The sequence below is a fragment of the Apaloderma vittatum genome, unplaced genomic scaffold (genome assembly GCF_000703405.1).
Source record: "Apaloderma vittatum isolate BGI_N311 unplaced genomic scaffold, ASM70340v1 scaffold10168, whole genome shotgun sequence".
NCBI lineage: Eukaryota > Metazoa > Chordata > Aves > Trogoniformes > Trogonidae > Apaloderma > Apaloderma vittatum.
In genome coordinates, this window is record NW_009729046.1 from 15,965 (window position 1) to 27,408 (window position 11,444).

The window sequence follows — 11,444 nt, forward strand, 5'->3', positions numbered from 1 at the left end:
CTGTTTGCAGAGGTGTTTGTTTCGCCCCCGCCAGTGGATGGTTTCCAGCAGCTTCCCCTGACGCTTGCAGGCATGGCACCGAGCTGCCTAAAGCCCGCATCAGCAGGAGAGAAACAACGAGTAACTAACCACACCCCCTCCGAGTGCAACACAACTCTCCAGTGAAAGGTGCACATAGCAAGGTGCTGTGAGCTTCCCCACAGCAGTGCCCTGCCAGTGCCAGCCAGGGATTCCAGCGGTGCGAACTTCTCACAGCAGCACTAGCCGCGGATCCAGCACTGTGAGCTTCCTCAGTGCAGTGCTCTGGCAGGATCAGCTGGGGAGTCCAGCTACATGAGCTTCCCCGTAGCAGTGTCCCGTCATTGCCAGGCAGGACTCCAGCAGTGCCAGGTTCTCCGCAGCAGTGCCAGCCAGACTCCAGCAGTGCGAACTTCCTCAGTGCAATGCCCACTTATCTGGGTGCTGTGCCCAACACAGCACTTAGCACAAGCTGCCAGTGCCAATACTGACCTTGAAGTACCAGAGCAAGTATTTGCTTTTGCAGTCTTCACTACAGAAGTCCCAGGTGCTGCCCTCCAGCTGCTCGGTGACCGCCCGCTGGCAGGTCTGAGAACAGTAGGTGCAGGTGATGCAGCACAGGCCCAGGTTCTTGGTGAAATCCTGTTTGTAAAGAAGCACACACCCTGCGGAGAAACAATAGGAGTGAAACCTTCCCAGGATGAACTGGGGGCCTCCCTGATGCAAACATGACCAGAATCCAGGTCTGCGAAGACAACAGAGCACACACAACACACTGTAGGGAACAATCCAGCACTGGCCCCTGGGGCTGGGATAAGACGGGACCTCATGGGGACTTGCCATCTCTCACCTCCATGCTTCTAGGAAGAGTCTGACTCCAACCTCCTGTGTGCAGGAACCCAGCAGGCAGGGCAAGGCCAGGTCAGGCCAGCCCAGACGTAAGAGTGTAGAAGTGCATGATGACAGGAGGAGCGGAGCTGCCACCTGCTGTCTCCCCAGCCCGCAGAGAGAGAAAAGCTGTGAGAAAGCCCGCCCCAAGGACACAATGAATGGTAAAGATCTTGCCCTAGGGCCTGGCTGGACAGCAAGCCATCCCCATGACAGTCCTCCCTTCACTGCATGGCAAGGCTCTTGCCCCAGGGCCTGGCTAAGACAGTTCCTCTCCATGCTCCTTTCTCCTCCAGCATGGGCTGGCATGGGGGCTCTGCCTTTCCTGTACCTTCCCCAAGTACCTTCACTGCAGAAGTTCTTCTCTACTCCAGAGAAGCGGATCTTCTCATGCAGCAGTTTCTCCTGCTTGCAGTGCTCACACTGAGACACCACCCCACGCAGCCGCTTAAAGTCCTCGCAGCAGTCCTTGCAGCAAAACTGATACACCTTGTCCTGCCAAAGAGACCGCCACCGAGTCAGCCAGGCTGGCAGGAGGTCCCCACAATTAGGGAAGCAAGAGCAAGACTACAGGGCTGAGCCAAGTCCCCAGCTCTTCTGGCACAGGGTTTAGCACAGGTGGTCTTCTCCTGCCCTTCTGATATCCTTCTGAACATGAGGAGTGCAGCACTCAGTGCATGGTCTCCAGGCACACCTCTGCAGCTAAGGCATTGAGAACACTTGCACAGAAGGTGCTCTGCTTTGAACCAAGAGAGGAAGAAGTCCTCCTCAGAGTTGGCCTGCACCTCAACAAACCCCTAGGGAAAGTCCTCACCTGCCAGTCTAGGATCTCTGGCTTCCCGCTGAAAAGATTGTGGCAGTAATGGCAGCTGAGATGGATCCCACCTTCTGGGCTGGTGCGCTGCAGGAAACAGAGACAGCTTATGCAGAGAGAGGCACACAGCGCAGTGAGCACCCATTTCGCATTGCCACCACCTTCAGCCTCCTCCATCATCCACAGCAGTCTGTGTGCCCCAACTCAGACCTGCACTTGCTGCCAGTGTCAGTCACTCATGGTCAGTCCATGAGATCATGTCTCAAGCTCCTGGAGAGAAGATTCTTGTGCAATTTGACTTTTCTTGCAGTGTACTGGGTCCAGCTCTTCTCAGAAAGCAAGCTTTCAAACTGCTACCCCTCTGCATTTGAAAACATTAAGAGATGTGGACTCTGCTACCTCTCCTGAGAATTTCTCCAAAAGATCTTGAAGCACAGATGCCTGGTATCTACTTTGAATGTAATGCAACTTCAGAATTCAAACAGTTGTTCTCATTCCACCTTCCTCTGCTAGATTAAATAGCCATTTAGCACTTGGTGTCTTGTCCACAAGGAAACATTTATTAATAAAGTCACATTCCTGGTTTTAGCTCTGATACCCTCAGATAAGGTGCTCTATGAGTGGCTCAGTATATGCATTTTTCAAGCCTAAATGTAATTTGTCTGTCTTTTAACAGCACACTTCCAATTTTTCTTCAACATTGAAAATAAAGTGGACATTGGATGAACAACCTTCCTCATCCTATATGGTTTATCTGCTGTAATCTTAGGGCCTTTTCAAAATCCTTACTTTCCCAGGACTTACATCCCCACACTACTTGACTGAGGCTGACATGGGATCTTGCACAGAACTATGTTTAAGCACATGTTAGGAGGAACCAATCTTGTCAAGTAATCCAACTGCGTTGCTTTCTATGTCTGCCCTGACCTCTGCATAATTAACACTTCATCAGTTTTTGTTTCATCTGCAAAATTTTATCATGCTTACTTTGACTTGATTGCCAGGTGACTGATGATGTTGTTGAACTCCTTGGGCTTAATAATGATCCCCAAGAAGACATCTTGAAACACTCTCTTCGCTGGTTCTTCTTTGACAAGTGTGTTCTGAGATCTGCTAGCAAGACAGTTCCTAATCCAGGTTATGCATGGGTTTACTCACGTTACAATGTTGATTTTACATGGCAGTAATTTAAGTTATGTCAATTCTGTGATTCTATGTAATTAGGTGAGGTCCCTGGTGACTGGAGAAATGGAAACACTGCACACATTTTTAAAAAGGCTAGAAAGGCGGACTCTAAGAACTAGAGACCTGCCAGCCTTATCTCTGTGCCTGAGAACATCATGGAACAGATCCTCACAGAAGCTATGATAAGGCACATGGAGGACTGGGAGGTGATTTGAGACAGTCAGCATGGCTTTACCAAGGGCAAGTCCTGCCTGACCAACCTATTGGCTTTCTGTGATGGAGTGACAACATCAGTGCACAAGGGAAGAGCAACAGATGTCATCTATCTGGCTTTCTGTAGTGTCTTTGACATGATACCCCACAACATCCTTTCCTCTAAACTGGAGATGGATTTGATGGATGGACTGTTTGGTGGAGGAGGATTTGGCTGGATGGTTGCACCCAGAGAGCAGTGGTCAATGGTTCAATGTTCAGATGGAGATCAGTGACAAGTGGTGTTCCTCAGGGATCCGTATCGGAACCAGTGCTGTTAAATATCTTCATCAATGACACAGATATTGAGATTGCGTGCACCCTCAGCAAGTTTGCAGACTACACCGGAGTTGAGTGGTACAGCTGACACACTGGAGGGATGGGACGCCATCCAGAGGGATCTTGACAGGCTTAAGAAGTGAGACCATGTGAACCTCATGAAGTTCAACAAGGCCAAGTGCAAGGTCTTGGACCTGAGTTGGGGCAACCACTGGTATCATTACAGGCAGGGGTATGAAGAGATTGAAAGCAGCCCTGCAGAGAAGAATTTAGGGGCACTGGTGGATCAAAAGCTAGATATGAGTCAGCAGGGTGCACCTGCAGCCCAGAAAGCTAACCATATCCTGGGCTGCAGGTCATGGGAGGTGATTCTGCTCCTCTGCTCAGCTCTTTTGAGGCCCCAACTGCAGTACTGTGTCCAGCTCTGGAGTCCTCAGCACAAGAAAGACAGGGACCTGTTGGAGCTGGTCCAAAGGTAGCCATGAAGATGATCAGGGGGTTGGAGTACTTCTCCTGTGAAGAAAGGCTGAGAGAGTTGGAGTTGTTCAGCCTGGAGAAAAGGCTCCAGGGAGACCTTACTGCAGTCTTTCAGTACTTAAAGGGGGCTTATAAAAAAGATGGGCACAAATGTTTTAGAGGGGCCTACTGCAACAGAACAAGGGTAATAGTTTTAAACTAAAAAGGGGTATATTTACACTATATATGTGGCTGGATCTAACTGACAATGTGCCTAGTCATTGCAGGAGGGTTGGACTAAAGGACCTTTAAACGTCCCTTCCAACCCAAACTATTTTATGATTCAAGTCTTATGAAGTCTACAATTGTGAATACTCCACAACTACCCTACCAACATCACTTGTGATCTCAGTGAAGAATTACATCAAGGCTTTATTAAAAAATCAAAAAGCAAAAAAAAAAAACCAAATCCCACAAAAATATAAAAAAAAACCAAAACCAAATCCTACAACTGCCAATAAGTAACTCTCTACCTCTAGATTCTTTAAGCTTTCTCAGTTGCCCAAGGCATGTCCTGGTCTAACGCTACCATGTGTTCCTGGTTGTTGCTTTTTCCTTTGACAACTGTACAAAACTAAGATTCTCCCAGATGCTTTTGAATACCACAAAGATTTCACATATGCTGAAATTTAACAACAGAAGATTAAAAGCCATCAGTAAAGCTTTTGAGGATCATTAAAAACGAGGTATCCACGCCTGCTGGTTGCAAAGTTTTAGACAACGCATCCTAGAAGACTTACGTCTCATTGTGAAACATGGCTCTGAGTGCTTTGAGCTCTGCCACTTTCCACCCTACTAGCAGGTGCCCACTGTGCTTTGCTAGCTTACTTGTGCTTTTGCTCCTGCCCTTGTATGGCCACTACATTCCAAACCATTCATGCAGTACAGCCCTGCACTCCTGCTCAGCATAACTTGACAGACAGGAGTTAATTACAGACTGCCTTATTCAAATGGAGGAAGGGGAAGATAGGGCCAAGACTGAGTTATTGGCAACAATAGTCACTGCAACTTTCATGCTCCAGCAGAGACTTTCTTATGGACCCTCCCTGAAAAGCTTGAGGAAGGTGGAGCCTCTGTTAAGCGTGAAAGGAAGCATGAGCTTTATGGCCCAGCCCAGCATGAAGGGTATTTCAGTACCTGGAATTTGGTCCAGCAGCTGGGGCTGCAGAACTGGTAGACAACCCGGTCTGTCTTGTTGTAATAGCAGGGTTCAGATAAACTCTTTCTGCAGAAGCTGCAGGGTCTAGGGGGACCTGATGAAACAGACAGGAACTGGTGAGGGCAGCAGCACAGGATGTGGGGCTGGATTCTGAGGATGGCATGCAAGCTGCTCACTCATCTTTAGTCTGTCAAGTTGTTATCAAAGAGCAAGGAACAAGAACACAGGGAAACTAAGAGCACAAGATTCTGCTAGAAGAGAAATGTTAAACACAGATGGAGAGCAGAGTGGTTCAAGGAAGTGACCTCTTTGGATAGAAAAGGCTGCCGTATCTGTACCAGAGACCATACCCATTCCTGGATATGTTGGTACTCTGTGTAATGGAAAGTGCAATGCCAGTACAGCTTCCTGCATTCTCAAGAACAGTAATGAGCACCACCCCTCAGTATTAAGATGTCCACATGCTGCAAGGGTTCCTTGCTCTCCAAATCTCTTTCCATTTGTCTCACTGGACTCCTCTCCAGGTAAGCAACATGTGTTCTTTCCAGTCGAATCCACAAACAATAAATAGTACCGTGGAAGGAGTTAGACTGGAGAGGTGACTGACTCCCTGTATGTAGGTTCTCTTACCAATCAAGCCTGACTGCTTCACTTTGTGGGAGGTAGTGCAGCAAATGGAGCAGAACAGGCCCATCTTGCCACTGCGATCCACATTGGGGAGCATGTCGAAGTTCTTGCACAGCGTCTTACACCACATGCATGGGTAGACCCGAGTGTTCTTCTGCAAACACAGAGTAGGACAGAGCTGCCAGGGAGAGCATCACAGCCAGCAAGGTCCAAGTCTCATATCCCACCCCACTACTGTATTCAAAAGACATCTCTCCTACAGGGAACATCTGATGCCAAAGCCACGCTCAGTCTTCAGGTTCAGGTGGTGGTAGCAAAAAAGAATGCCCTTTGGCACTTCACCTTCTCATTTCAAGGGTCCCCTGCGAATAAAGAGCTTGGCAAACCTATCAATACAGTTAAGTGAAGGCTGCTCAGGCCACAGAGGAACATATCCAGCCAGATTTGGGGTAGACATTCAAAACAAGCCAGTTCATGCTAACTGCATATACCAGCGTCACTGCACAGTCCAGCTTACTGAGCGCCTGACCTGTGCTCAGGGTTAAGATGGGCCCCACGCAGAATAAATAAATTCTGTGTACCTCCTTCAGAGTTTCTTCACAGCAATCTCTTAAATGTTTTGTCAGCAATAAAATCCAAGGCAATTCAAGTCACCCGCTATTGCATAAAGTGCCCTGTGCCACACCAAGCAAATGAGCTGGGTGCCACAGAGATGCCCCACCCCAGGCAGCTGACTTCACACACCTTCTTGTAACTGTTGAGACAGGCAGAGTTGCAGAAGCGTTTTTGCTGGCCTTCGTGGAAGAGGTACTCCAGGGGCAACCCCTTGTTGTAGATGTAAAGTCCACAGTTGTCGCAGCAGTTGGTTTTCAGCCCCTTAGTGGCCCGGAACTTGGTGAAGCAGGCATCACTGCAGATGCGGTGAACCACATTTCCATTGCTGACCTCATGCTGGATCTGCAGAGACATCATTGTTGTCACATCCCCAAACCACCATGTGCCTCCTTCCGTCACATGTGCCCCGCTACTACCACAGCCCTTGGGATAACAGGCTGTTACACTAAAACTTGTGCAAGTACCATACTGGATACTGGTGTGGACTCAGGCTTCCCTTGCCAAAAGTCAGCAGAGCAATTGGGAGGGTGGAGTGGCAGGAAGCAACGAGCTTAAGGGTGAGAAGAAGCAGAAACTTTATTTCTTCTGCTAGAATAAGAGCTAGTTCACAGTAACAAAGAAGGACCTGGAGTGAGCCCAAGCCAACTCGGGGGCTGAGGCCTCACATCACAGAAGAACCTGGCAAATACTCTCTGACAGTCCTTAGCAGGGCCAAGCACCTCATCCAGAAGACAGGAAGGAGAAAGGATTTGTTTACCTCACCAGGTTTGTGGCAGACACTGCAGCGACTGGTGTCCAGAGCATCTGAGGACTGAGGTGCTGGTCTGTGCTGCTGGGCCTCATAGAGGGAGAGGCAAACAGAGGTGCAAAACTCGTGGAAAGAGCCACCTGAACCAATCTGGGCAACCACAGAGTCCTTGGTATTCCAGATTTCCCTGGGGATCAGGAGAGGATGTGTTAGTGTAGGGACACACCAGTAAAGCCAGGAGGGGACAGGATGGCAGACAGGACTTTCTGGTGTGGCAAGAACTCTCACAGGTGGTGCCTGAAGACAGAGCACGCAGGAGGCTGTTTTGAGAGGAGGCTGGGATATGGGGGGTTGAGTGTATGGACAGGCAGGGAAAGGCAGGGAAAGGCAATAATGTGAAAGGGGTATAAGAAGCCTGGAATATGTAGTGTGTGAAGGAAGGCACGGGGCAGCAACTAGCAGTGGTCAGGAGTGATTGTGGGTGAATTGGCAGCACAAGGGTCACAGGGATGGAGACTGGCAAGGAGGGCTGTGGGGCAGATAAATAGGGTTACAAGCACGGGAGCACTGAGGAACAGGGAACGAACACACACTTTTTACAGAAGGTGCATAACTTCTTGCCAGGTGGTTTTTTCGAGAAGGTGGTGAGACAGGAACTGGAGCAGAAAAGCTGAGGGAGCCCTTTACGCTGGTAGGCAGTTTGGCCCTTCTGCAGTGGTGTTCGGCAGTTGGCACAAGTCATCTTGGTAACAGTAGAGCGGGCAGCTCGCTGAGCCATCTGAGTGCGTAAAGACATGCGAGTTGAGCGTCGGGTTCGAAAAGGAACAAAATCCTCATCATTGGGATCATCCACCATTGCATCAGAGTCTTCATCAGAGACCGGAACTGCAAAGCAGCAGAGAAAGATCCACAGAAATTTTGCATTAGAAACTGAGACAGAAACCTCTGTCATGAGAAACATGCTGGAGGTTTCTGAGGTCACCTTTCTGGAGTCTCTGTGCTTTGTACCTGTCTGGGTGCAATGACAAAGGGACCCTTAAAATATATACTTGGAATTGGAGATGAGTCAGGAGGTCTTTAAGCAAACTGGGCTGAAGTACAATTCCTCTCTAGGAAGTCATGATTTGCCAAAGTTGAGCAGAAGCCCAAAGGGTGAACATTTACAGCAGAAAATCCTCCACATACCAGTAGGCCTTAAAGGGAACAAGCTGAATCAACAGCCTCCAGCACAGGCAGGCAATGAAGGAGAAACACGTAAATGCTAGGGAATGGCAGATTGACACTCAACATCTCAAAGAACAGAGACTTTACATACTTCTACAGGAAAATCCCTCAAATACAACCTTCCTTCAGACAGCTTGCTGCCATAGAGACAAAGGAAGAAAGTTTTTGGCTGAGGAGATGGAAGATGGATTTTCTGTGAATTACTCCAGAGTCCCATCCCATTACTTGGTGCTTGATGTCTATGCACCACTGTAAAAATACTACAACCCTCCCTTCAATGGAAGTGCCCTGGGAAAGGCAAGTACCTCCCATGATGAAGTCTCACAGGGTGAAGGGTCCTGTTCCATGTAAGAGCAAAGTCTGCACAGAAGCTCCAGAGTTCCTACCATACTCACACCATGAGCCACAAGCCCACAATGGGCCTGGGCCCTTGTCTCTGGCTGATAACAGGCATTGGCCATTCCTAGTTACTCACTGCTCTCAGAGGAGTTCACAGTTTCAGGCCTAGCAGTTTCTGATCTTCTGGCTCGTTCACTTCTTTTCTGCTCCTAGAATACATTCAGAAAATACTTAGGCCAGGCATCTGCTAGGACTACCGTGGCTAAATATCCCAGATAATGGTGAAGTTCCAGCTTCTGGGATTTGCTTTGCCAATAACCAGGCTGAAAATGCATAAAACTGTACGGATATCAGACCAGAGTTGGCAAGATGGGGGAGAAGTAAGCCTGAGAATGACATACCAGCTGGGGGTAGCAGGGACACACTGAAGCCACATTACAGCACAGTGGCAGTGCACAGGGATCACTCTGTCACAGGAGACATGCAAACACCTTCTTAGAGGGGTAACAAAACAGCCAGTGTCCCTCACACAGTTTGACAATACCCAGCCATACTCTATGCTCCTGTAGCATATGTACTTGACCACACTTTCCTCACCTTCTCAATTGACAGCTCACTTCCCTTCCCAGACAGGCCTTCTCCTGGAACAGAAGAAGAGAAGGAGCTTGCATCTGACATCTTGCTTTTCTCCAACAGAAGAGGACAGGTGTTTTTCAAATGCAGCCACCCTTTGGGTCAGTCTGCACATGAAGCCTTAGACAGTCCTAGCTAACAAGCACAGTTCTGGAGGTAATCAGATACAGGAAACTCCTAAACCGACCAAGAGATCCAAACACACAATTTGGGAGGAGTCCTGTAAGGGACTTTCTTCCCCGTATGGGGGAGGCATGCTGGGCAGTTGCCTCCAACCACTTCTGATGGAGACTGGGCTTCTCCTGAGGATGGCCAGCCCAGGAAGAGGGACTTTGCCTATTGGAAACACCTTGTGTTGGTGACTCTCAGTTCCACCAAAGACTCCAGTGATCAAGAGTGTGAGCTAAGCTGATGCACAGCTGCAGCTTTACCAGGGAAGCTCCTAGCTGACATAAGCATTGAAAATCAAAGCTAAAGCTATGAAAGCCAGAGCAAGAGCTTGTGTGCACCAAGGGAGCAGGTTCCAGACCACTATTCCCTGTAAGCAAGGGGCTTTCCCCAAATCTAGTTCATCAGTAATATTGACCGTTTCATAGCAGGGGATAATGGGAAAAGCTGAAGTGCAAAACAGACTCCAGCTTCAGCAGTGTGCAGCAGGATGACCTCCTGAGCAAAAGGAAGCAAGTTCTGCCAAGATAACAACCTACCTGCTGGTGGTAAGGCTTCCTGTGTTTCCAGTACCCTACTGGACTTGTTCCTACCATCATCCACTTCCTCTGCCTTGTTTTCCATCATAGACTCGAGGTGTAAAGCTGCAGTACTGTTGTCTGGGCTCAGTTCCACCTCCACTTCCCCTGCTAGCCCTTCCCTCTGAATGGGTGAGCTTTTCCTTGGTGTCTTCAACCTTGCCTTCTTTGTCTGTTTAAGACTGAGAGTGGGGGTAGGCACTGGCAGACTTGAGGATTGTGCTGTGATTTCTTCCATGGTTGGGGTGCTGCCGAGGTCCCTGGAGTCAGGAATGGGCTGTTGGGGTGATGCAGGGGCATTGCCATCAGACAGCGCAGCAAAAGCAGCATCATCATCTTCCTTTATGTCCCCAGAATCACTTCTTGGTGCTTTTTTCCCTTCTTTACATGTTTCTGGAACAAGAGCTTCTCTAGAGAGCGCAGAGGAGTTCACCAGTCCATCCTGGGAAGGATGTGCCTTATATAGCCCATCCAAACCCTCTGATTTATCTACCTCCGTCAAGTTAGCAGTTTTATCCAAGTCATCCAAGACATCAGGTTTCTCCAGCACACCCAAGCCACTAGATTTATCTAGAACGAGGTCATTTGATTTGTTTAGTTCAGATAGGCTGTCTGCTTTCACTATAAGGTCCAAGTCCCCATCTGCAGTCATCTGCTTGGATTGATCCCAGCCAGGGAGCTGAAGAACTGAAACTTCCTGGGTAGAAGCTGTTTGGGAGCCCAGGAGATCTTCTCCAAAAACAGCAGGAAGATCACCAATAAGTGCTTTGTCAGGCAAGGACAGAGGGTCCAAAGATCCTGAAAATTCACTGGAATCCATTTAGAAGATGGCAACTGGAAACGAGAGAGAGACTTGCAAGTTAATGAAAAGTAGTCTAACACAGTGCATAAACTGTCCAATCTTCTGAATATTGTTGGAGTAAAACAAGGCTCAGTAATATCATTAGTCATAACCAGGGTACCAGTAGGTCAATCACATCTACTTGTGAGGTTACAAAACTCTAAAGCCAAACAGCAGCAGTAGGATGCAGCAGCTCAGTATAGCAGACCTTTGGGAATTCTACAGCCTCCACACACCTTACCACAGCACAGAAAACAGAATTGTCTATGCTAATGACACAGTGAGGTATTCAGGAATTACTCGAGTACCAATTCAAGAGGCCTAACACAGCTGTTCTGTGGTGTGTAATACCCCCTTTCCTGCATTCCTCTCTCTCACCAGACTCAATCTGGTCTGTCCTTTCTCCTGATCTGTACTCATGGAGGTAATATATCTTTCATTTTTACAATATTTTTTCTCTTAAACATAGAGGAAGAAAAAACTCCTTTACAGCTCTGTAGCCTGTGCCTTGAACAAGATACAGGATTACAAGATGCATATTTTTTGTCAAAAGACAGATA

General features: G+C 48.3%; 1 protein-coding gene across 1 annotated transcript in view; it reads right to left on the reverse strand.

Moving 5' to 3' along the window:
• The window catches only part of ZMYM3 (zinc finger, MYM-type 3), a 20,550-nt gene extending 9,687 nt beyond the window's left edge, over positions 1-10,863 (reverse strand). Inside the window, 12 exon segments of the mRNA XM_009874306.1 lie at positions 1-87; positions 511-683; positions 1,251-1,401; positions 1,721-1,807; positions 5,090-5,205; positions 5,742-5,892; positions 6,483-6,695; positions 7,111-7,288; positions 7,695-7,986; positions 8,801-8,873; positions 9,262-9,305; positions 10,005-10,863. The exon segment at positions 1-87 is cut by the window's left edge and continues 1 nt beyond it. Of these exon segments, the coding sequence (XP_009872608.1) occupies positions 1-87; positions 511-683; positions 1,251-1,401; positions 1,721-1,807; positions 5,090-5,205; positions 5,742-5,892; positions 6,483-6,695; positions 7,111-7,288; positions 7,695-7,986; positions 8,801-8,873; positions 9,262-9,305; positions 10,005-10,863 (2,424 nt within the window).
• Between the last annotated feature and the right edge of the window lie 581 nt (positions 10,864-11,444).